The following is a 26063-nucleotide window of genomic DNA, read 5'->3' as shown; positions in this document are numbered from 1 at the left end:
CTTTAGGTCCTTTGCTATTGGATATCAGATTTCCCATCTCTGGAAAAATTTTTCTGCTTGAGGGTTAAGAATCTGAATAATAAGATCTTGGGACTTGACAGTAAGAATAGAGAACATGAGGGCCTGGGACAGTAGCCTAGTGGCTGAAGTCTTCTCCTTGCATGCACTGAGATCCCGTATGAGTGCCAGTTTGTATCCTGGCTGCTCCACTTCCCACTGAGCTGCTTGTGGCCTGGGAGAGTAGTCAAGGATAGCCTAAAGCCTTGGGACCCTGCATGCCATGGGAGACCCGGAAGAAGCTCCTTTGTTTGGAGCGGTTCAGCGCTGATCATTGTGGCCACTCTGGGAGTAAACCAGCAGGTGGAAGATATTTCTGTTTCTCCTTTTCTCTGTAGATCTGCCTTTCCAGTAAAATAAAAACAAATCTTAAAAAAAGCAACAGAGAACTTGAGGGCTGCTGTGGTAGAGCATCAAGTTAATCCTTTTTAGGCAGGGGTTCAAGTCCTAGCTGCTCCACTTCCCATACAGCTGCCTGCTAATGTACCTGGAAAGCAGCAAGGATGGCTTAAGTGGCTGGGCTCTGCATCCATGTGGGAGACCCAGGGCTCTAGCCACTGTGACTATGGGGGGGGGAAGGGGGGTGAACCAGAGAGTAGAAGCTTGTTCTCTCCCTGTTATTCTTTCAAGTAAAATCATATGTGTGTGTGTATGTGTGTACCAAAATGCATTTATTTTTACTTGAAAGGTAGAAATACAGAAAGAGGAGAAGATAGAGAGAGGCTGATCTATACGCTGGTTTACCTGCCTCCCAAACGGCCACAGCAGTCAGAGCCGGGCCAGTCAGAACCTAGAAGTCTCAGCCAGGTCTCTTATATAATTTCACGCGCCCAAAAACTTGAGCCGGGCCCGGCGCGGTGGCGCAAGTGGTTAAAGGTCCTCGCCTTGCACGCCCAGGATCCCATATGGGCGCCGGTTCTAATCCCGGCAGCCCCGCTTCCCTTCCAGCTCCCTGCCTGTGGTCTGGGAAAGCAGTCGAGGACGGCCCAAAGCTTTGGGACCCTGCACCCATGTGGGAGACCCGGAAGAGGCTCCTGGCTTCGGATCGGCATAGTATCGGCCCGTTGCGCTCACTTGGGGAGTGAATCATCGGATGGAAGATCTTCCTCTCTGTCTCTCCTCTGTATATCCGCCTTTCCAATAAAAAAATAATAAAAATAAATCTTAAAAAAAAAAAAAAAAACTTGAGCCATCCTCCACTGCCCTCCCAGGCCATAAGCACAGAGCTGGAGAGAAAGTGGAGTATCCAGGACTTGAACGGTAGCCTACTATGCTATTCCCCAAAACAAACCTTGGAAGAAAAAAACAGAAATGTTTAAAACATAAAAAGGACAAAAAAAAGATGATCTGAAAGACCTTGATAGTCAAGATGTAGGCTTTTCACTTTTACCTGTTTTAGGAATAGTACATTGACTCTGTCAACAGTGGTCCCCAGAGCAAGTAAGATTTTATCCTTTTCAGAGAGCAGAAGGGTTTTCAGATTAGAGGACAAAAGTGGCGACTTAGTTGCTTTGACTTTGTAGGTAAGTAGAATAATAAAGACAATAGAATAACCAATAATTTCAGTTTCTGGTGGTTCTGCCATACAGTTTGGCTGGAGTCTTAACTTCTCTACTAAGATGAATCAATACTGCTGAATCATTCCATCTATTAATTAATGTTCAGGAATCAGCTGCCAAGGTCTGTTCTGTTTCCTCTGTCTTCTGAGTTTGTCTTTGACATCATCTTTAATTTTTTTTTTTTAACAACTTTATCAAAAAGTAAACGTTTAGCACTGAACAAGGGAAAGGACATGACTTGCAAACCAGAACATAACTCTTACAGCAACCTAAGAGAAACAGACAATGCAGGTGGCAGGGTAATGATCAGATGGTAAATTGCATTCTGTTCCTTAAATGAATTTTCTACCACCTTCAAGTTGCTGTCCGGATACTTACTGGACATTTGTAATCTCTAGTTCTTTCATGTTTTAGTGTGTGTGTTATAAGAGCATATCGTCTCTGAAAAACCATTCCACATTCCCCACATTTGTGGGGTGCTTCTTCAGTGTTCTCTTTAGCATCCCTTTTTGGTGGTTTCATCTTTTTTCCTCTTTGAACTAATTTTTGGGCCACCTAAGTAAGAGATATAAAACAATATAAGTAAATATACTATGATTTTGAAAGTTCTAAGTCATGTTCTAAATTCATAACAATATTTGAAACACATATAATCTGATTAATATTGGTATCTAAAGCAGAGTTGCTGTCATGAGGCCATCTCCACTCCCAAATAATGCCTACCACAGACATAAGTTTAAATTGAATGTTTTCAACCCAAAGCCACACCTACAAAGGTTAACTCTTTACATCATACCTGTTGAACCGCTGACTTGGGAATGGCTTTTCGTTTCTGTAGTTTTTTTTCCATGCCTTTGTGTAGTCGAATATACCCTCCTTCGTTCACAGAACGTTGCCTAAGCCTGCTCCGGTAGGTATCATCTTCAGGCCCGAGGTCTGTCTTTGCTGTTACTGCAACTGGATTCTCTACATTTTCTAAAGGTTGTCCAAGGCTGTGTTCGTGTTTTGGAATGTCTTCGGTACAGTCATTGCCGGTCGATGTAACATTTCCCATGTCACTATTCTCTGGAGGGCTACTGATCACAGTCTCTCTTGAGAGACTAGAAGGCAGGTTAGCAACTGTGCTATCTTCTCTGATGTTTGAAGCTTCTAGCTCTGTTTGGTTGTTTTTTGTTACTGAATTAACACATTCCATTTCTGAACAGGAATCAGACGCACACTCCACAGCTGGAAGGACAGCTTTGGCCTGTGAAGAAACCTGGGGGCCAGACTGTCTTCCTACTACTCCATTCTGTCCAGTTTCAACCAATTCTCCATTTATGAGTAGTACAATTTCACAATCCTCAAGTCCAGTAGATAAAGTTGTTGCTGTTCCCTCATTGCTAGTCACAGGAGGGGTTGTACCTCCATTCTGTTCTGGTAAGTCCTGCGTGGCAGCAACTGTTTGTACTTCACCCTTCTTATATACTGTTAGCTGCTTCTCCTCCATTAGTTTATGCACACTTTCACAAATTTCTAGAACTTCTGACATGAACAGATGACGAGCTAGGACAGCAACATCAGCCATGCTACAGAAGTCGAAACTTAGCACAGAAGTATAGGCAAATTCCAGCAGAGGAAGGAAGCTGGCCTTACAAAAACCTGCAAGAAACAAGAAATGCAGGGAAAAAATTGTCTAGAGCCAATAAAACCATCTTACAAGAACAACTGATATAGATTTATGGCAGTGCAAAACATAACAAAAAGAGAAACAGAACCTTTCATTAGGCAATGGATCTCTTCTGGGTTTGTTTTATTAACTAAAACTTTGGTTTATTAATTAAACTCACTGTTAACAGCTGAACCTCTTAACATTTAATACAGAAAAGAGTAAAAGGCTTACTACCTCAAGAATAGGCAGTTATTTTCAAACCATATTCCTTAGACCTCTAAGTGTTCCTTGAATTGCTCAAAAAATAGCTGATGAAAAATGAAAGGAGGGAGAATAAAGATGGCAGAATAAGGTAAGGACACGTTTAAATGGACAGAGAAACATTTAATCAGGATGAAGCAGAGAGGACATATTTCAGGAAATAGGAAAGGACAGAGCAACAGCAGAGGGGTACCTGGAGACTGACAGACACAGGAAGGCAGCGGGCACAGCAGTGTGGTGTTGCAGTGACTGATACTCCAGCACAGCGATCTGAATTCCACTAGCAGCCGGAACTCCACCAGCAACCAGGTGGGAAAGGACTTTCACTGGGAGCTTGGGAGGTGAACCCAGACAAAAAACTGTCCGGCCTGCTGGTTCATTTGATTTGACCAGGAGCAGAGAAGCAGAAGCAGATCTCAGACAGACAGTGCAAGAACAGGATGAATTTCATAGCCCAATCAGAACCCTAGAGCTGAATTGGGTGCCATTTTGCGTAAGGAGGAAAGGGCAAGGGAAAAGACTGAGCATTCACTGAGCTGGGAGTGAGCTCATTTCTGACTCGGTGAACTGCAACAACGTGGCATTCTACGGGTTCCACTGTGGCAGGTCTGGGTAGCTCTCAGATCTGACCGCCAGCAGATCAAGAACTGTAGTGGTGGTACATCAGGTGCCATTCTGCACACTGTGGCAATAGCTTCAGGACTGCAGGGGACAACAGTGAACTGCGCATGTGCTGAGCTAACAATAACTCACTGAGACCCGTGGATTGCACTGGTCCACCAGGAAAATAATACCGACTATGGCATTGTATGGGACAAAATAGGTCCATGTGGCACCCAGACCTAATGTCCAACAAGTTTCGACAAGATCAACACCACTAACAACCTAATTATATAGGACACCTGGTATCTCACTAATCTTGGCACCTGCTCCAACCAGAAGTAGGAGAAAGGTTGCAGAGACAACGGTGCAGCCTCAGCATGTTATCACAGTAGGCGGGAGAGTGGTGAGCCAAGAGCTGAGGCTGTGGAGACCACAGTGGAAATGGAACTCGCTGGAGGTTGTGGCACAAGCGGCTGCAAGCAAAAAGTTGTGTAACAACTGCAATAAGTAAAATCGCATTGTAGAGCTGTGGGTGACAGAGCTTAGAAACCTGCCTCAAGGAGAAGACTCTGCTAACCAGAAGTACAATGACCAAGAGCAAAAAAAGAGACAAAGGCACAATGAATATTACTGAAAACTCCCCTGCAAAGGACCAAAACCTCAGAGTTAACTGAGGAAGACATCAAGAAAATGGGGGACACAGAATCCATAAAACTCATTTTAAAGCTTCTGATAAAAAATGAGCAGCTCATGCAAGAGTTCAAGGAATTTAAGGAAACAGTAAAGCAAATCAAGGATGATATAACAGAAATTAAGAACACAGTAGAGCAAATTAAAAGTACAGTGGAAAAGTTAAAAGAATTTGCCTCTTTCTAACCTGCCCTACAAATGATACTTCAAGATGTTCTCTTGACAGAGAAGAGGAATAGCACCTACCAAAACCAAAGGCAAATGGGAAGAACATCCCAGTAAAATGACAATAGAAGACTAAATCAATGAACAACCCATTCTTAAAATGCTAGGACCAAAGTACCACCCATGTATATTTAACTCTGAATGTAAATGGCTTAAGCTTAATCAAACGTCATAGATTAGTAGACATCTGTTTATTATCTTTAGCAGACACACTTCAACAAAGATCAGCGGAAACTATATCACATGGGTTTAGTTATTTTCTGTTGGTTTCATCTCTTCAAAACACTTTCTTCTGATTAAATCATTCAATGACTCGTAGATCATGCAGTGGCATCATTTTCTTCAAGAAGGTTCTTGATTTTCACTTCTTCAGCTACACGTTAGCCATTTAGTAGCACGTTTTTAACTTCTTGGTGTTAATTTCTTTTTTCTCTTTTTTCTCCCTGATGTTGACTTTGTTTTGTAGCTCTTCATTTAAGGGAATGTATAGTAGTTGTGTAATGAAGACTGTCATATCTAGTAACATGTCATGTAGCTATGTACAGTAGCTATGAAATGTAGACTAACATCCAGATGTGAGGATGCAGTGAAGCATGCATTTCTGCTTCCAGACAAAGATGGACTTACAATAAAACTGTTCATTATATCTTGACAATAGGATTCTGGACTCTCTGCCATTGTCCATGCCCACAATGATGGGCATATGACTGAGTATGAAGAACTATATGTTATTAATGATATAGAGCAACTAGGTGCGGGGGGAGGGAATAGGGGAATATGGAACTGTATCATAAAATGATAATAATAATGATAATAATAAAATTAAATTAAAAAAAAAGAAAAATGGAAGGAAAAAAAGGGGGCAAGTGATTGTGTACTCATGGTTTAATTAACCTATGGCCAAACCTTATTTCAGTAAATATAGGTATGTTTTAACACTGGTCAATATAAAAATTTGACTGAACACCAAATCTAAGACAACAATCAATAATTTTATGCAAGATGCCTGATAGTATCGCTGGCCACAGGGGTGCGCAGTACTGCACTGCAAAGGTAGATGATGCTATGGATATGTGCTTATGTGATTCTATTTAGAAGGAACAAGATTCTACCTTAAAGACTGATGGTTATTTTATGTGGGAAAATAAAGTAAGTTTATTTCACTTCTAAGTATTCAGTGCTTGACTTTGATTTTTGAAAATATTTGCTTATTCTTACTGGATATACATGTGGTCCAGACCTGGGGGTCGGACAAGCTGGTCCAAGTAGCTCCAACAGCTGGCTAATGTGTCAACTGGTAATGGAACAGGGTAGATCAGGCAGGACGGAGCAATCCTTAGCCCACAAGCAAAACTAGAAACCAAAAGGGAGCACATGTCATGCCAAGCTAGACTCTCAGACCTACTGCTCTGCGTGAGCCAGAAACGCCACGCCACAGTGTCTAAGGCAGAGGTAGGGACAGGTGAGGGGCTGTGCCAAGCTGAGTCAGAGCAACCACTGGCATGCATGTGACCTATGGCTGGGAACAGGCCCGGTTGGGGAGCTAAGGGGACAACCCTAGCTGGGTTGAGGTTCCCACCAAGGGGCGTGTGGCCTGGAATGGAGGCTGCGTTCTGATCGAGAAATGGTTGTAGTCTTCCCTGTTACAAGTGTGGACTGGGATTGGATGCACCGGGCTGGGCCAGACCCCAACACCCTCTGATGTCCTGGAGGACCAGGGTAGATGTGCGATGGACTAGGCAAGGTCTCAAACCCCTACTGAGCCATGTGTGAGCCATATGTGGGTATGGACAAACCATGGCTGGGCTGAAACACCCAACAAGAACCAGCTTGGATTGAAGGCCAGTCAGGAAAAGCCACTGTTCCTGCTATGACAGGAGGTGGACTGAGTAGAGCTGGCTCATGGATCCACCGGTAAAACGTGAAACCTGGCATTGGGAGAGGTTCTGATGAAGGAGCCTGGGCAACTCCTCTGGAAGGGCACAGATCCGGCAAGAAACATGATAGGAAACAGCCCAGAACCAGCCCAGAACAGGCCATGGAAAGTTACCCACTGGCATACAATTGGGTCGGGGGAAGACCAGGCTGAATCTGTTCACGCCATCCACAGGCAAATCCAAGCACCAGAACAGTGTGAGTCGAGCCAGGTTCGGTCGCAACAAAGACTAGTGCACAATATGGAATGCTAAGGTGAGGTTGCCTGTACTGGAAGTGACCGCAGCGCCCAACCAGCAAGCATGAGAACAAGGGTGCAGAGCCGGCAGGGGAATAAGGGGTGGTTCCTTTGCTGGACGGCTACTCCCGCTGGAGAATGTAGGCTGGGATGGGGGCAGACCAGACTAAACAGGGCTACAACACCTGTGCGCCTCATGTGGACTAGATCAGGAAAAAGCCAGGCTGGGCTGATTATTCCTACTGGTGCAAACAAAATTAGAGTGGTTGAGGGTTGTATGGGGTTAGCAACAGCATCAGCTGGCAGAAGCTGGCACTGGGGGCTAGTTCTGTCAAGTTCAACCACAGAACTATCTGGAGAGTGCATAATCTGGGAGTGGGAGAGGCCTGGGAGGGAAATAGTGGGCTCCTCTCTCTTGGGTTACCACTTCCATGGGAGGACATACAACTAGGACAGCGGCTGGGGTGGAATGGGGTGTGGGACAGACTGGACTACTGCTACACATACTGGCAATCCAGGGTAGGGGGCGGGCCTGGTGGGGGTTATTGTGGGTCGCTCCAACAAGGCTGCAGCTCCCACTGGTTTATGTGAGGGCCAAGTATGTGCTGGGCAGAACCAGGCTGGACTGCAACACCCATTGGTTTGAGTGGAAGACAGGGCTGGAAACAGAACCAACCCAGCAATTGCAAACACCAGCTGATCGGGGCGATGGACTGTGCCGGGCCCTGTACTTGCTAGCACATACAAGAATCTGGTTTGAGAACACCTCAGACAAAGTTTCTTTGGAGATCTCCCCAATCAAAATGCTGGACTCAGAACCCTAACGAAGAAAAGAGAGAAGACAGAACAAGTCAACCATCCATCTCAGCTATGATGGACTGGATTTTTCAAAGACCTCACAGTGATTGGAGTGGCAAGATTGGCAGTGATTCATAACTGTTGAAATATCAAGCCACCTGAGCAAGAACCTCGGAGCATACCCTACATCCGGAACCTGGGGAGGGTGGGAAATTGGATGGGCCTTCTCCTTTAATAATACCCTCCTTTAAACATGAAGGAAACAATATGGAAAAAATAATAGTCTTATCCACTTTCCTGTAGCCTTTGAACCTTTCTACCCTAATTAACTTTGTAAAGATTGTCAAAATAAAAAAATATATATATGAAAAAAAGAAAAAAAAAATTTGCTTAGTCTTATTGGAAAGTCAGATATACAGAGAGGAGGAGAAGCAACCACAACAGCTGGAGCTGAACCAATCCAAAGCCAGGAGCCACGAGCCTCTTCTACGTCTCCCAAATGTGTTCAGGGTCCCAAGGCCTTGGGCCGTCCTCGACTGCTTTCCCAGGCCACAAGCAGGAAGGTGGATGGGAAGCAGGCCCGCCAGCACTAGAATCGGTGCCCATCTGGGATCCCAGTGTGTTCAAGGTGAGAACTTTAGTGACTAGGCCACCATGCTGGGCCCAAGTGCTTCATATTTAAAAGCGATGTCTTATTCTATGTATTTGCATAATCTAAAATCAGAAGAATTGCATAGTTTCTTATAAAAAAAAAATGTAGTTTATGTTTTTCAAAGGCAGAGTTACACAGAAAAATCTCACTGGGCCTGGCACTATGGCTCTGTGGCTAAATCCTTACCTTGGAAGCAACTAAATCACTTATGAGTACTAGTTCTGTCCCAACTGTTCCACTTCTCTCCGAGCTCCCTGCCTGTGATTTGGGCAAGCAACAGAGGATGGCCCAAAGCCTTGGGAGCCTACACCTGCAAGGGAGAGCTGGAAGATCTGGTTCAGCTCATCTCTGGCCATTGCAGCCACTTGGGGAGTGAGGCAGTGGATGGAAGATCTTTCTCTTAGTATCTCCTTCTCTCTGTAAATCCTTTTTTCCATTAAAAAAATAAAACAAGAAAGATCTTAAAAAAGAAAAAAAAATTCCAACCATTAGTTCATTTCCAAAATGGCCACAACAGTTGGAGCTGAATAGGTCCAAAGCTAGAAGCCAGCAGCCAGGAGTTTCTTCCTGGTCTCCCATGTAAGGGGCCCAAACACATAGGCCAGCTTCTTCTGCTTTCCAGGGAACAAGCAGGGAGCTGGATGCAAGATCTTTCTCTCTCTCTGTAAATCTGACTTTCTAATAAAAATAAATAAATCTTAACATGACACAAACAGTTAATTTTTAAATAGCATTCACTTAGTGTAATTATATTGATGCAGTTATGAATTTCTCTGAAAGTGTTTTTTTAAACAGTTGAAATACCAAAAATTCTTCTATTTTGTAACTCCTAAGAGGCAGTGAATTTTTCCAGACCTCTTATCTTAAAAAAAAAAAATTTATTTTTATTACAAAGTCAGATATACAATGAGGAGGAGAGACAGAGAGGAAGATTTTCCATCTGATGATTCACTTCCCAGGTAACTGCAATGGCTGATGTTGCACTGAACCAGGGAGCTGGATAGGAAGTGGGGCCTCTTCCGGGATCAGAACCAGCACCCACATGGGATCCTGGTGTGTTCAAGGGGAGCACTTTAGCAGCTAGGCCACCACGCCCGGCGCAACACAGCTCTTATCTTGAAACCTTTGCTGAACAGGTACTTTTACATTCAGCACAGTCTGCTACTGTATACGGACTTCTTTAAGCATACAGCCTCTATTTGGAAAAGATACACAAAGCCGCTTCTGGTAGTATTTACAAAGAAAAATAATATGAGAAAATTCTTACCAGAAAGATCCACTACAGCTTCATGACTGGAAACAGCTCCTTTTTCAATAAAAAGATCTCGAAAATATTCACTATTAGCTGACAAGACAGATTTATGAGCTTTATACTCTTCTCCTTCAATCAACAAAGTAACATCGCAGAACTGATTGGAAAGTCTCTGCTCATTCAGCTGTTTTAAGACGGCCTGACAGTGCTTTGGCGAAGAACGTTTCACCACTCCTTTGGTGTCAACCTAACAAATTGAGAACAATAACTGTAGCATTCACCAACACTTTTTTTTAAGCAAACTTCTAAAACAAAACAGCTTTTAACAAATATGAAGTAGTGACGTAACACTCTTCACCCTTGTGCTTAAGGACATACTGTCCTATTTTCTGCTATCATTATTGCAATATACGTAATAAAAACTTGTTACCTCGCTTGTCACTGCCTGTTCTTGCTGCTCAGAAGGCGATGTTGTATGAAGTGGATGAAGGGGGGGGGGAACCAACAAAAACTAGCCAGATTAAATCTGCCTTGTGGAAAGCCCCAGGAACTTCTTGCAGACAGTCTGCTTCTCAGTACGCATATATCATTACAAAAGGGAAGAGGGACCAGAGCTGTGGCACAGCAAGGTTCAGCCACCACCGCAACACTGATAACCCACAACCCGCTCGGGATTGGCTGTGGTACCAGCTGCTCCACTCCTGATCCAGTTTTTTTTTTTTAAAGATTTATTTTTATTATTTTTTATTGGAAAGGCAGATATACAGAGAGGAGAGACAGAGAGGAAGATCTTCCGTCCGATGATTCACTCCCCAAGTGAGCGCAACGGCCAATGCTATGCCAATCTGAAGCCAGGAGGCTCTTCCAGGTCTCCTGTGCGGGTGCAGGGTCCCAAAGCTTTGGGCTGTCCTCGACTGCTTTCCCGGGCCACAGGCAGGGAGCTGGATGGGAAGCGGGGCTGCCGGGATGGAACCGGCATCCATATGGGATCCCGGGCTTGCAAGGCGAGGACCTTAACTACTGCGCCACCGCGCCGGGCCCCTGATTCTGTTTTGTAATGCACCTGGGAAAGCAGTGAAATACGGCAAGTATTTGGGCCACTGCCACCATTTAGAAAGTGAACCAGAGAAGGGAAGATCACTTTATTTTCTGTATCTCTTGCTTTTACTCTGTAACTCTGCATTTCAAATTAAAAGAATCCCTAAAAAAAAGTGGGGGGTAGAGGAGGCATGGGGATGAAAAGTAATGAACCAACCAACAGGTTACCAGATTTATTTTAAAGAGAATGATTTGACACCTATGATCAACATGAGGCAGCATTAACTTACTTTTACCTTAAACAGCAACATAATATATTACCTACTTCGCTTTAAACAATAGGCTGTACTTCAGATACACAGAAACGCTTCTAAAACTGCAACATTAACACCAGTATCAACCAGGCTAGTGGCTTGAGAAAGATAAAATTGACCAACCCTGTAAATACTGGTACGCCTATCACAAACGTAAAAGCTGAACGCAAAGTACCACTTACAAAAACAAGTTCATGTTTGGAGACCGGCTTCTTTTTGGTAGGCTTGGAGGCTGTGCTTGGAGGCGAAGTAAAGTTACTCAGGTCATCCTCAGATTCATTACTTTCTTCTCCAGATTCAAGGTCTAGTCCCAATTCTTCCAACATTTCCGAAGTATCTGATATCGGACGAGAACGATCTAGTTTCTCCTGGCATTTGCTACACTGTTTAATGTAATCCTTGACTTGCTTTAATATGCCTAAAATAAAAATGAAATGAACAAGTCAAACCCAACACGGTTTCCATATAAAAACTTAATATTGAAGAACCTCAGTATCAAAATCCCAACCATTTGTCCATTTGTTCATGACTCACTGTTACTAAGAAACTGTGAGCTTGCAGGCCAAACGGCCTATGTGACCTTTAGCACAGATGGGCCCCAACTCTCATGAATCAAGGCCCACCTATGTCTGGTTATCTCACAGGTGGCTCCAGGTAGTTAAGTGGGCACTTACCTTAGTTGCTGGAGGCATGGGCTGTCCAGCCATGATAGGTAGGGAATGTGTGGTATCTTCGCTCACCTTGCAGGATATTGTGAATTGCCCCCTCTCTAAGCTACTGTGGACTGCCCCTATAAAAACTCTATGAATGTGCTGTTCCGGGCTGCACTCCCGTACGGTGTGTCCGTCTGCCAGCTGCCTGCTCTCAACCAAGAACCCAGGCTCGGACATGCTGAGCTTGAATAAACCATCCTTGTGCACTTGGATTGACTTCAGACTCCTGGTGATTTCCGGGCATCTCAAAATCTGGGCACAACAACATGACACTTAATTTCTGCATACTATGTGTATTTGAGGGCCAGTGTTGTCTACAAGTGGGTTAAGTTGCTGACTGTGATGTCAGCATCTTGTATTGGAGTGGTTTGAGTCCTAGCTGCTCCACTTATGATCCACCTCCCTCAAAATGCACCTGGGAAAGCAGCTGAAGATGGTCCAACCACCTGGGCCCTTGAACCCACGCCGGAGACAAAGATGAAGATCTTGGAATCAGCCTGCCCAGCCACTGCTGCCATTTGTGCAGTAAGTCGGCAGACGGAAGATCGCTCTTTCTCTCTGTAATTCTGCCTCTCAAATAAATGTTTTAAAATGAAATCTATTTATATGTGAGGTATAGTATCAGGTTTTTAAAATGATACCATAGTAAGGGGTGTCTATGTATCCATATTTCATATACATTTAAGAGTAAATGGGCCAGTATAATGAGAACTTTCTAGAAAAGAACAGCAGTGCTAGTTGTACCACAATGCAGAAGGACAGCATGATCATAGAAGGACAATGAACACAGGATTACAACTGATAGGATATCATTTCTACAACTTACATTTCTGTTTTCATACAAAAACAACTGATAGGATATCATTTAAATGAGAATGCTTGATGGGATATACAAAACAAAAGATGGTTCCAAACAATTAATGAGTTTTATAAAGGCTTATGGGACCTACTTAAGCTCAATACCTCCTCCCTTATCCTGTGCGACCCTCAGTCTATAAGTCTGGTGCCACTAATAAAATAAACTTCCGGCTACCTCATCGAGACAGTGGTCCACGTGCATTATTTCAGGCTCTGTGCACAAAGTCCACCACTGCAGGACAGCGAACACAACAATACACATGGACTTAATGTCACTTAATCACACCTATGAAATTTGTCAAGACACAAATTTGGAAGGGGAGGTTGCTGTTGGGATTTAGCAAGTTAAGCCTCTGCTCACAATACCAGAATTCCATACAGGCAGCATTTCAGGTCCAAGCAGCTCCAGTTTTGATCCAGCTCCCTGTTATTGTGCCTGGGAAAGTACCTGAAAATGGACCAAGTACTTTGGTGCCGGCACTCACGTGCCAGACCTGGAAGAACCTCCAGGTCCCTGTCATTCAAGGAATGAAGCAGTGAATGAAAGAATCTGTCTCTTCTTTGTAACTCTTTCAAATAAATAAATACGTCTTTTTTAAAAAAGGGGCTTATTTGGGGTCTGGCGCTGTAGCCTAGCAGCTAAAGTTCTTGCCTCACATGCTGGAATTTCATATGGGCACTGATTCTAATCCTAGCAGCCCTGCTTCCATTCCAGCTCCCTGCCTGTAGCCTGGGAAAGCAGTCGAGGATGGCCCAAAGCCTTGGGACCCTGCACCCATGTGGGAGACCCAGAAGAGGTTCCAGGCTCCTGGCTCCTGGCTTCGGATTGGCTCAGCTCCAGCCACTGTGGTAGCTTAGGGAGCAAATCAACAGATGGGAGACCTTCTTTTTCTCTCCTCCTCTCAGTGTTTCTGACTGTCCAATAAAATAAATCTTTCAAAAACAAGGGGAGCACATTTTATGTTGTTTGTATTTTGTCACGATATAAAAAAACGGATATGTGGAAAAAGAGATGAAATATGTGAGGAAAGGAACCCAGAGTGAGAGCCTTGCAACCTCCAGGATCTCCTAGTGTGCTGGTTCATTTCCTGGAGCTCCACTTCCCCTCCAGCTCCCTGTCTGTGGCCTGGGAAAGCAGTCAAGGACGGCCCAAAACCCCGAGACCCTGCACCCACATGGGCAATTTGGAGGAAGCTTCTGACTCCTGGCTTCGGATTGGCTTAGCTCTGGCCATTTCAGCCATCTGGGAATCAACCATAGGACGATGATATTTCTGTTTCTCCTTCTCTCTGTATATTTGCCTTTCCAATAAGAAAACCCAAAATAAATCTAAAAAGACAAAAACCTTTTTAGGGCATAGTGCAGTAGCCTAGTGGCTAAAGTCCTTGCCTTGCCTTGCCTTTACCAGGATCCCATATGGGTGCCAGGTCATATCCAGGTCCCAGCTTGGGGCCTGGGAAAGCAGTAGAGGATGATGGTCCAAGGCCTTGGGACCCCACACGCAAGTGGGAGACCCTGAGGAAGCTCCTAGCTTCAGATTAGCTCAGCTCTGGCCGTGTGGCCACATGGAGAGTTAATCAGCAGATGGAAGATCCTTCTGTCTCTCCTTCTCTCTGTAAATCTGACTTTTCAACAAAAGTAAGTAAATATATATGTAAGAAAAAAAAATACATTTCAAGAGGACCGGTGCTGTGATGTAGTGGTTGCAGCCGTGACCTTCAGCGCTGGTATCCCATATGGATATCAGTTTGTCCTGACTGCTCCACTTCCAGTCTAGCCAATCTCAGCTAATGTAAGCTGTGGAGGATGAACCAGGCTTCGAGCCACTGCAGCCATGTGGGAGACTCAGAAGAGGTTCCTGGCTCTTGGTTTCAGACTGGCTCAGCTGGTGCAGCCAATGAAGAATGAACCCGCAAATAGCAGACCTCTTTAGCCCTTTCAAATAAAATAGACAGCTGGGCCATTGTATCAGGTCCAGTCATTTTGAAACTCTAACAAACAATATGGGATAACAAAGATAGGGAAAAATATCTATTAACACTTTCCTACTATTATAATATAGGGAGGAAGGTATGTGAGAAGGGCGGAAGGGGAAATCCCTGAGCCTTTATGGAACTGTATCATGAAAAATAGTAACCAGGAGCAAGGGCGGGCCCTGGTTCCACTGCCACCACCATCTAGCGGGACCTAGGGGAATTAGACCTGAGGGCCTGGTTGGTGGGAGCTTCCAGCAGGTGCTGGGGGTATCAAGCCAGGTTGAACTCAATGCCTGAGGCCCTGGCCATAGCAACTGTTGTCATGCGGTGAGCAAGTACCAGGCTTTGGGGGGTCAGCGTGCCAACCGGCACCAGGCTCCACCTGCTGGCCACCTGGTGGCAAGCTCTGGGGCATTGGAGATCAGGAACTGCTGTCTAGGGACATCAATGAATGAGGACACAGTGCATGTTGGTGAGGAATCAAGCCTGAGTGACTCTGTCCCAAGACCTTGGGCCGTCCTTCACTGCTTTCCCAGGGCACAAGCAGAGAGCTGGATGGGAAGTGGAACAGCAAGGGCACACACTAGCATCTATATGGATGCCAATGCTTACAGCAGAAAATTAGCCAGTTGAGCTAACATGACAGACCCCAAAAAAGAAATCTTACAAACAAAAAACTAGAATCAATCACGTTTAAAACAAAACAAAATAAAAAACTTCAATTACTGGGGCCAGTGTTGTGACCCAGTGAGTTGAGCCAGACTTCCAGTGGGTGTTGGCTGAAGTTCCAAGCTGCTCCACTTCTGATCAAGCTCCCTGCTGCTGTGTGTAGATCAGGGATACACAGCCCAAGTGCTTGCCGTCCACCGCCCCTGGGCTGGTGAGCACCGGCATTGCTTGGCCTGGCTCAGCCTTGGCTATTGTAGCTGTTTGGGGAATGGACCAAGGGATACACAATTATCAACCTCAACAACCTGCTCCCCGACATACTTCCCTCTCTCTCTGTAGCTGTAGTTCTCTCAACTATTTTTTTTAAATGCACTGCTTTGAAAGCAGTTACACAGAGTTACCACAAACATCTTTCATTTTTCAATTAAGGTGATGGTAGGTATTGCAGTACAGCAGTGCCCACAACTCTCATCCAAGTGCCTTGCATGAAGACTCTGTGCTTACAAGCCAGTTTCCTGCTAATGTGCCTGCGAGGCAGATTGCGCTAGCACAACTGTTTAGATCTGTGCAACCCAGGTGAGAGACCTAGACGGAGCTATACCTCTGCTTTTCAGCCTGGCCTGTCCTGGTTCGTTCAGGTACTTGGTTAGTAAACCAGGAAGATTTTCCTTATTGTTCTTTCAAGTATACAAAAACAAAGATTAACACTGGACCATTATTGTAGCACAGTAGTTTAAAAGCCACCTACAAAACCTGTATCCCATCTAGGAAGCAGTGTGAGCCCTGGCCGCTCCACTTCAGCTCCAGCTCCTTGTGGCAGTGGAAGATGGCCCTGAGGACTTGGGGCCCTGCTACCTATGTGGGAAACCAACATGGAGTTCCTGGCCCTGGCTTTAACTTGGCCCAGGGCTGGCTGTTTTGGCCATCTGAGGAATAAGTCATTAGATGCTAAGAGTTCTTTATCTGTCTCTCCATCTTCTCTCTGTTAATTCACCTTCAAGGAAATAGATCAGTCTTAAAATTAGGTAATACTGTATTTTACTTTCTTTCTGGACACTGCATACAAATAATAACTGAGCTAGTTAACTAGTAAGCCACATTAAGCAAGAGAAAGCTACAGATAATCAACTCTCAACGCTAAAACTGTAACAGTAGTTAAGAGATGCAATCTGGAGCCAGTTGGTAGTGGCGCCAGCATCCTATAAGGACATTGGTTCCAGGGTCAGCTGCTCCACTTCTGACCCAGCTCTCTGTGTGTGGCTTGGGAAAGCAGCAGAAGATGGCTCAAGTCCTTGGGACCCTGCACCCATGTTGGAGAACCAGAAGAAGCTCCTGGCACCTGGCTTCCGATCAGCTCAGTTCTGGCCATTGCAGCCATTTGGGGAGTAAAACAGTGGATGGAAGAACTTTTTGTCTAACCTCTTTGTACATCTGACTTTCCAATAAAAATAGTCTTTTATTACCTTTTTATTTTATTTTACAGATAAAGGAGGAGACACAGAGAGGAAGATCTTCTGTCTGATGGTTCACTCCCCAAGCAGCCGCAATGGCTGGAGCTGAGCCAATCCAAAGCCAGGAGTCAGGAGCCTCCTCCCGGTCTCCCACACAGGTGCAGGATCCCAAGTCTTTCGGCCATCACCCCCCCCCCCCCCCCCCGCGGTGTGGCCTGACGGCTAAAGTGCTCACCTAGAACGCCCCGGGATCCCATATGGGTGACAGTTCTAATCCCGGCAGCTCCACTTGCCATCCAGTTCCCTGCCTGTGGCCTGGGAAAGCAGTTGAGGACAGCCCAAAGCTTTGGGACCCTGCACCTGTGTGGGAGACCCGGAACAGGCTCTAGGCTCCTGGCTTCAGATCGGCATAGTACCGGCCGTTGCAGTCACTTGGGGAGTGAATCATCAGACATAAGATCTTCCTCTCTGTCTCTCCTCCTCTCTGTATATCTGATTTTGTAATAAACATAAATAAATCTTTAATAAAAAAACTATGCATGTTTGATCAATGTTACCTTTAGCCTTCACTCACCATACAGTATTAAATGACACATTTGATGGCAAAACAATAGTCTGCCCAATCAATCCTAATGAAACGCAGGGATCAGCCAATATTTACTATTTCAATAACTGCTATTACAATATTGACGTATACAACATTACAGCTGGCTTTCTCTAGAGCCAAGTAATCCAGACAGCGGTTTAAAATAAATATTCAACTTTGTGGAAAGCGTAGGCGGCCCAGAAACCACTTGTTACACACCTGAGGAACCAAGAAGCTTTAAAGAGCTGTACTTTGTAACAATTTAAAGAAAACCACTGTGCCTCACAATTCCCAAAGCCCTTTTCATAGAAGTATTAAACCATTCAGGAGTAGGAATTAACTGAATATTCTAGACTCTTCACAACTGCACTAAAAATAAAGCTCCAGACAATAGCTCTCACCGTCACTTAACCCTCCTGCACATATTAGTCATTATTCGTGCCGGGGAGGGTGCAGGGAACCTCCAAACTGTCGCTGCAAGCAGCGGAGCAGAACTGCCTGCAGGCAGCAAGCAGCCCCAAGCTCCGCGCCGACCTCGCCTCCGGTACCGCCCGCGAGCTCCCCAGGGCCCCGGCACAGCCGCAGGGCCGGCCCAGGGGGGCGGACCCGCCCGGCCCAGCCCAGCCCGAGCCCGTCCCGGTACCCTCCACCCGCCCGGCTGCAGCCCGAGCCGGGACCCTCCACCCGCCCGGCCCAGCCCAGCCCGAGCCGGGACCCTCCACCCGCCCGGCTGCAGCCCGAGCCGGGACCCTCCACCCGCCCGGCCCAGCCCAGCCCGAGCCCGTGCCGGGACCCTCCACCCGCCCGGCTGCAGCCCGAGCCGGGACCCTCCACCCGCCCGGCTGCAGCCCGAGCCGGGACCCTCCACCCGCCCGGCCCAGCCCAGCCCGAGCCGGGACCCTCCACCCGCCCGGCTGCAGCCCGAGCCGGGACCCTCCACCCGCCCGGCCCAGCCCAGCCCGAGCCCGTGCCGGGACCCTCCACCCGCCCGGCTGCAGCCCGAGCCGGGACCCTCCACCCGCCCGGCCCAGCCCAGCCCGAGCCCGAGCCCGAGCCGGCACCCTCCGCCCGCCCGGCCCCAGCCCCAGCCCGAGCCGGCACCCTCCGCCCGCCCGGCCCCAGCCCCAGCCCGAGCCGGGACCCTCCGACCGCCCGGCTGCAGCCCGAGCCCCTCGGGGCCGCGAGCCTCCCCAGCCCACCTCCTCGCCGCGCCTCACCTCGCCACCAGTAGGTCTTGGACAGGTCGTGCCAGGTCTGGTGCCGGGTGTGGTGAGTGCCGCCGGGGCCCAGGTGTGCCGCCTCGATGAGGCCGCGGCGCCGCTCGGGCTGCAGGACCACCTCCAGCTCGGCGAAGGTCTTGCGGTGCCGCTGCCGCCGCTGGTAGTACAGGGTGCCGCCTCGCACCACGTAACAGGCGGCGGCCTTGCGGATCTTGCGCTTGACATTGCCTTCGGTGCCCGGAGCGTACGGCTCGCGCTCGTTCGTCAGGTAGCGCAGGATGGCCCGGTAGCTCTCCTCGCTTGACATCGCGGACGGCGGCTCCGGGGGCGCCTGTCAGCGAGGAGGGCGGAAGCCAGCGCCCGAGCCCCGGGCGGATGCGGCGGCGGGAGGCACTGGGCGCCCGCACGGCCGTGCCTCCGGTGAGCGCTCCTCGACGGCGCCCTCGGCGCCTCGGGAGAACGGACGGGCCGGTAACCAGGGGGAACTGCACTTCTGCGGCGCGCGGATCCACTGGCGGCTGACAAAATGGCTGCTGCACCACCGGAAGTGCCGCAGAGCGAAGGAGGCGCTTGGGCTTGGTTGGAGCTCGTTGGCTGCCTGGCTGTCTGGAGCGGATCTAGTGACGTCAGTGCTGCGGGCAGACATTTTGGAAGCGGGAAGACGCTTCCTGTGATAGCTCGAAAGGGCTTTGAGCAGACATGTTAAGTCCTGGCAGTTTGCCCTTTCATTTTTCTCCGTTTTTCCTGCACTCTGAGGAGCCACGCATAGCGCCTCACAGTCATTTGCAGTCCTGTCCAAGGCCAAATCCATTTTATGTCTAATAATTGCAGGCACCCTTCTTCAGGAAGCGTCTTTCTTAGCAGTGTTAGCACGAGGATACTGGACGAAAGACAGCCTCCCTCATTCCTGTGCAAATATAGGGCCCACCCCGTAAGCGTTATAAAATCAAATCGCTGACATTGTAAAATCCAACAGCTCAACTCTAAACTACCAAGGAATAATCGGGATTTTTCTAGAATGATCAGCATATATGGTGACGCTTCTCCTCAAAATAAAGTCCTCGCCTTGAACGAGCTTGGATCCCATGGGTGCGCAGGCTCTTATTTTTTAATGCAAAGTAAGACTTATATAGAGAGGAGGAGACACAGAGAGGAAGATCTTCAAGCAACAACCCAATCTGAAGCCTGGAACCAGGAACTTCCTCCAGATCTCCCAGGCGGGGCCTAGTGCTAAAATCCTCGCCTTGAACGCGCCAGGATCCTAGGGCGCTGGTTCTAATCCCGGGAGCTCCACTTTCCATCCAGCGCCCTGTCTGTGACCTGGGAAAGCTGTGGAGAAGGGCCTCAAGTCTTGGGACCTGCACTCCGGTTGGATACCCGGAAGTTCCTGGCTTCGGATCAGCACAGCACTGGCTGTTGTGGTCACTTGGGGAGTCAACTATCAGACAGATCTTCCTCTGTCTTGCTTCCTCTTTGTATATCTGACTTTGCAATTAAAATAAATCTTACAATCCCAGTCGCCAACTCCAGCCCAGTAGGGATCAAGTTCCCAATGTCCAGAGGAAAAGAAATCCTTATCAGGCCTGGTATGCACTAAGACTTAGCCTGCAGATGGAAGGAATGAAATTGAACGGGAGAGTTTTTTTGTAGAACAGTTGAGATCAGTGGATCCAAATCCACTGCTTGTGTTTGCCGGGCCGTATCTACTCCCTTGAATAGAAGCCCTTTCTGTGGCTCAGTGGCCTAAGCCTGTCTTCCACGTGGTTAGAAAGCTTCCATTCAGCTAAGACACCTGGGAAAGCAATGAGATGGCGAGATGGCGTTTCAGCTAGGCCCAGCCCTGCTGCCTCTTCTCCAAACTATCTCACAACACTTCAGTGTGCTAAGTTTATAGTAAACACACACGTGACAACCACGTAACAGGTATAAACCTATCACCAACTTAGCTTCTACTAAACAAGGCATGAGGGCACAAGCGAACCCTTATACTGAATTTCGTTTGGGCTGTGGTCAAATTGTCTTCCAGAGTGAAACCTATTTGTACTAAGTAGGTTTTACTTCTAGCTCCTGGGAAACCCAAGATGGGAAAATTCAAATTGGCAGTTTGGCTTTGGAACACTAATACAGTGCCCTAAAGGGACACTTTACTCCATGTCCAAATATTTAACACATCTGGATGAGGATTACACCTTTACCTACAAAAATGCCCAACAACCACTGTTTTCTGTGTTGCTTTTTGCTGATCTGGAATACCAGGCTATGAAAGGCATCTGCAACACGACATGGCTGTTTCACTATGCAAGTACAGCATACTCTTCCTTTAGGCTGGTCTAGGATCACGAGCAGAGCTGACAGTTTTTATGACCTTTAAATCATACCAATGAGTAGAATGAAAACCCAACACAAAATAAATGCTACAGGAAATGGCAACTTGGCAAACAAAACTATCTTGTGACATTTGTAAGCTGCTCTACAGCTAAGTAAACCCAGCATTCCACCATCTAGATGTCTTCACCACTCCCAACACACAGGAGGAGTCATTAACTCATGACAAACCACTTCACAAATGGTGCATACTGCTTAAGTCCCAACTGTACAGCTCATCTAATAGCCAAAGTGCTTATCATGAAAACAAAATACTGCACAACCTAGAATGATACTCCAATGTTTATTTAAAAAGCCGATGTGCCAATTTAGCGTTTTCCACCAACTCGGGGAGCTGAAACCTTCACAGGCTTTACAATCTTTTGCTTAGGTGCTGCCTTTGTAGGAGCCTGTAATAAAACAACACAAAGTAACATTATTGCATTAAATTTATCACCTCCATCTTAAATGTAGACTCTGTATGCATTCTAACTCAGCTTTCTTGCTAATTTAACCGTACCGCCAATATGATCATCTTTTTCCATGTAACATTCCAAGTTAACCTCTATCATGAAAGACAAAGCTACAGTATTGTCATATCGGAGAAAGTAGGTATGCTAAACGCAATGTAGGATTCTGAATTGTAGTCTAACAGTGAAAATATTTTTTTACCTACTTCAAAAAAAATTTTTTTTACCTTTAAAGTGTTAACAATGAGTGGGGGCTAAGCTGTTACTATTCTGATCTGGAATTAGTTCAAAATCAAGTTAGGGCCTGGTGTGTTAGCCTAGCAGCTAAAGCCCTTAGCCTTGCATGTGCTGGCATCCCACGTGGGCACTGGTTTACGTTCCAGCTGCTCCACTTTCCACCAGCTCCGGGCTTGTAGCCTGGAAAAGCAGTAGCAAACGGCTCAAGCCCTTGGGACACTGCACCCTCATGAGACCGGGAAGATGATCCTGGTCCTGGCTAAGGTCTAGCCGTTGCAGCCACTTGGGGAGCGCACTATTGGATGGAAGATCTGTCTCCGTAAATCTGCCTCTCCAATAAAAATGAGAAAAAAAAAATTTTAAAAGCAAGAAATGGTGTTGTGACAGAGTTTAGGCCATTGCCTGTAATGATGGCATTCCTTTTGAGTGCTGGTGGAGTCTCAGATGCTTCACTTCCAATCCAGTCCCCAGCGGATGTGATTGGGAAAGTCGGAGGACAGCCCAAGTGCCTGGGCTTTTCTGATTACCTTCTGGCTTCAGCTTGCTTTAGCCCTAGCCTATTGACCATTGGGGCATGAGCCAACAGACAGAAGGACCCTGTATTTCTCCTTTCAGAAAGGGAAATCTTTAAAAGCAAACAAAAAAATAGCTTACTTGGGGGGGGTTAATATCATGATGCAGAGGACTGAGTTAATGCCTACAACAGCAGCATCCCATAATGGAGCACCTGTCTGTTACTCCACTTCCCGTCTGTGCCTTAACAGCTCCTCACACCAGTCTGGACCAGCCCTGGCTGCTGCAGCTCTTTAGGAAGTAAACTATCAGGTGAAACTTCTGCTTCTCCTGCTTTATCTTCCCAAATTCCTCTCTGACCTCAACGGATTTGTCTCCCAAAGAGAATATATCTGGAGACACAAACACTCAACAACAACAACAACAACAAAAAAAAAAAAAAAAAAAAAAAAATCATTTCCATTACAGCTTACACTAAATTTAAGAACTTTCCTGTTGTATTATTTTTTTCTTTTAAAAAATCCAAGAAAATGTTTACCTTAGCAGCAGCCATTGCTGTCTTTTTAGATGCCTGCTTAGCCTTTTTTGCTTCCTTGGCAGCCCTGCAAGTAAAAAAAAAAAAAAAAAAAAAAAAAAAAAAGTAATTTTAGGTATAAACTACTTTACTCCCTATACAGTTTATTAACAGGAAATTAGAGCTTTTGGGTAAGTAAAATTACCATATTTCTCCCCTGTATTCATTTAATCAGCTATTCATGCACCAACTTTATTATACACAGGATATCAACTCCATTTGGTGCTTTCTATTGTATTTATCAACAACCTCGTAGGTATGGCAAGCATCAGCACACAAAATCTATGAAATTAGGTTCCTGTACTTACAAACCCAAACAAAGCTGAAATGTCCCTATTTAAATATTCACCTGATAGCTTGTTCTCGTTGAGCCTTCCTTACTTCAGGCTTCTGATTTCTCTTGGCCATGATATCAGCAAGAGATGCACCAGTGATGGCTCTCTGGAATTTGACTGCACGACGGGTTCTTTTCTTTTGAATTTCTTCCTACAAAGCGAAACGACAAGAAGCACACTCAAAGACTTATTTATGTTACAAACCCTAGCTTTAAATCTACCCAAAGTTGGATTACATTTTACTGAGACTTATAGTAAGCTAGCGAAGCCCAAGAGATATACTGTCTCTCCCCGACTCCCACTCTCAAAAATAAAATACATCCTCTACACAAAGCCAGGTGCCAGGAGTTCAATCCTGACAACCCATAGAGCAGGTTACCATCTGTGCCCCCCGCCCCCGGGCATAACCAGTAACCAGATCTAAGGCCAACATCTAGCTCTCAGACTGGCACATTGAAATGGTGCGGGAAATCCACATCACAATGCCTGTGCCAACTTTTTAAAAACTTACTATGATTGGAAGAAACATTCAACTTAGGCAAGCATTTATTACAAGTCAACAATGGTTCGGTCAAGATAGAGTAAAATGAGGGACCAGGACTTGTGGCACAGCAAGTTAAGTCCCTATATCTTATTTAGCTCCCACATTATGCAACCAAGCAGTGCGCTACACCCACATGGAGACCAGAAAAAAGCTGCTGGCTCCATTTCACTCTGGCAGTTACAGCAAATTGGGGAGTGACACAGAACCTCTCCCGGTCGGTCCTAACTCTGCCATTCAAATAAATGGACTTTCCCCATTTAATCTAATTATCCACCCTTCCATCCTCAGGCCCTAGGAACCTCTACTCCACCATATCCTTGTGTATCCACCTGTTCCGAGTATCTTGTAAAGGTGGAATCACACAGTTCATCCTTGTCTGGCCGATTTCACTTAGTATGTCTTTGAGGTCCCTACAAGTTCACTGTCATGTTTTCCAGGTTTAATGATACTCCAGTTTAGTGAAAAGAGGGTTACCCCTTGGTCCAAACAAGAGCCTTATGCAAAGAACCTAAGGAAAATTCTACTCCTGACCTCTCCTGACACTACAGCTGAAAGAGTTCATCCCCTTTCAAGCATGTTAAATGGGTTCTTATAAATACAAAACTTCACATTTGGTTAACGTAAATTAACCAATGTTTTAGTTCTGCAGCATTTTTGGTCTCTTATGAATCATTCTGTATTCTTTCTACCTCAGCTATCATGAACAACACTAATCTAAAGTGCACAGCACATCTGTTTGAATTCCCATTTTCAATTCATTCAGGCACATACTTAAGAATGAAGTAGTGGATCTTTTTCTTTTTTAAATGTCCTGGCAGAAGCCAGCAGCCCACTTCCGGCTCAAGTATTCGGGCATCTACTGCGGCCTTCGCAGGCACATCAGCAGAGCAGCCAGGATTCGATGCAGCAATCAGATGCCTGGGGTTGCTGCTGACAGCTTAGCTTACGCAGCCACAAAGCAAACCTCACTGAGCCCTACCGAAAACATGGGGCTTCTCCTTAGCGATTATTTCTTTTACCTTGAGCAAGACATAAGGATGCCAAAGTTTTGGGATTCTCACAAAGATTTCATACCCACTTTTTTCGAAAGCAAGTCAAAACCACTTTTGGTTAAAGTACCACTGTTCCCTCTGCATATTCAGAGCTGACACGTTTCCACAAACACCTAATTAAGACACATTACCCGCATAATCACAAACTAAACATAGCCCAACCTCCTTTCTTCGGCTACCGACTACCCCATACACCGGTGAGCCCGCCTAGACCTACTGTCCACTTCCACGTCATTGATGCTTCAGTTCACAGCAACTCCGCATACCCTCCCCCCGAGGCATACCTTCACAGAGGAGCAAAAAGTGCTCATACAACAACCTACCTATCTACCTCTCACACCGTCAAAATGAAGTCCACTTACCGACTGCCCCTTTTTGTGTTTCCTTCGGTAAAGGACAGTCCAGTTGATCTGCCGCGGATTCCTCTTGGAAAGAAACGCAGACTCGCATTTTGCGTTAAGAAACTGGAAAACCTGGAGACAGACATTCCAAATTACTCCACTGTAGAAAGCAGGAAAGGCTGCGGGTGGAGTCCTGAGGACGTCGATGCTCTAGCTTCACCTCTAAGGAAATGGTGGCTCACGGACACCGCCAAGTTCATCTCACGCAGCCGGGAGCTAAGAGGGCTGCACCAGGGAAGGTGCCGCCTTTCATCTGTCCCCGGAGCACGCAAGCCGAACCACGGGGGAAGCCAGGGCGACCCCCCACCGAAGACCTGGTGCCCGTACGACGGCCAGGTCCACGGACATCGCGGGTACAGCCAGGACACCCCGATCCCCCCGCACCGAGACCGACGCGCTGCGCGGGCGCCGCTGGCGCAACACCGCACACGAGTCGCAGCTTCCGACACCAACGACCCCGTCTACGATCAGGACAGCCCTTCCTCCCGCGAGCCCCAGCGCTGCCCTTAGCCGACGAGGCCTCGTACCTTCCCGTCGGTCCTGGCGTAGCGCCGCCCGTGTCCGGGGTAGATCTTGTACCCACTGAAACTGCAGAGTTCAACCCTGTAACAAAAAGCGAAAACCCATCAGGGAGGGTGTCTACGGCGCGGAGAAGCCATTCCTAAGGCACGGGACAAACGCCCTGCCCGAGGATGGGAACAGATTGGAGGCCTGGCTCTTGCTTACTTCATGGCGGCGGCTCCCCTGGAAGAGGAAAGATGGCGAAGGGAAGAGGAGGATCATGGGAAGAGACCTTATATGGTTCCAGAGAATCCCCGCCCCTTTGT

The 26063-nt window shown here is 46.7% G+C and overlaps 2 protein-coding genes across 2 annotated transcripts in view; both read right to left on the bottom strand.

The window, feature by feature from the left end:
- Positions 1-19286, bottom strand: part of ZBTB11 (zinc finger and BTB domain containing 11) — a 30621-nt gene extending 11335 nt beyond the window's left edge. Inside the window, exons 1-5 of the mRNA XM_040980546.1 lie at positions 18744-19286; positions 11456-11691; positions 9937-10168; positions 2413-3257; positions 1995-2171 (exon numbers count right to left, since the gene is read on the bottom strand). Coding sequence (XP_040836480.1) covers positions 1995-2171; positions 2413-3257; positions 9937-10168; positions 11456-11691; positions 18744-19053 — 1800 coding nt within the window. The 5' untranslated portion in view covers positions 19054-19286. The remainder of the gene's footprint in view (positions 1-1994; positions 2172-2412; positions 3258-9936; positions 10169-11455; positions 11692-18743) is intronic.
- Positions 19287-21402: 2116 nt separating this feature from the next.
- On the bottom strand, positions 21403-26063 carry RPL24 (ribosomal protein L24). Its single transcript, XM_040980545.1, has 6 exons — positions 25963-26063; positions 25764-25839; positions 25198-25308; positions 23254-23390; positions 22869-22932; positions 21403-21520 (listed from the first exon to the last, which is right to left on the bottom strand). The coding sequence occupies exons 1-6, from the start codon at positions 25965-25967 to the stop codon at positions 21440-21442; spliced, it is 474 nt and encodes a 157-aa protein (XP_040836479.1). The 5' UTR covers positions 25968-26063; the 3' UTR covers positions 21403-21439.

Source organism: Ochotona curzoniae, unplaced genomic scaffold, assembly GCF_017591425.1.
Source record: "Ochotona curzoniae isolate NIBS_2020 unplaced genomic scaffold, NIBS_Ocur_1.0 contig_3498, whole genome shotgun sequence".
In the NCBI taxonomy this organism is placed as follows: Eukaryota; Metazoa; Chordata; class Mammalia; order Lagomorpha; family Ochotonidae; genus Ochotona; species Ochotona curzoniae.
Note: the sequence above shows the minus strand (reverse complement) of the source record. Positions and strands in the feature narration are given on the sequence as shown.

What these genes read in the sequence shown, in the direction of transcription:
- RPL24 (XM_040980545.1), bottom strand. An exon ending in ACGCCAGGACCGACGGGAAG is followed by an intron (nt 25,309 to 25,763) that starts GTACGAGGCCTC and finishes GTCTGTCTCCAG; the next exon opens with GTTTTCCAGTTTCTTAACGC. An exon ending in CAGCAATGGCTGCTGCTAAG is followed by an intron (nt 21,521 to 22,868) that starts GTAAACATTTTC and finishes GTTTTATTACAG; the next exon opens with GCTCCTACAAAGGCAGCACC.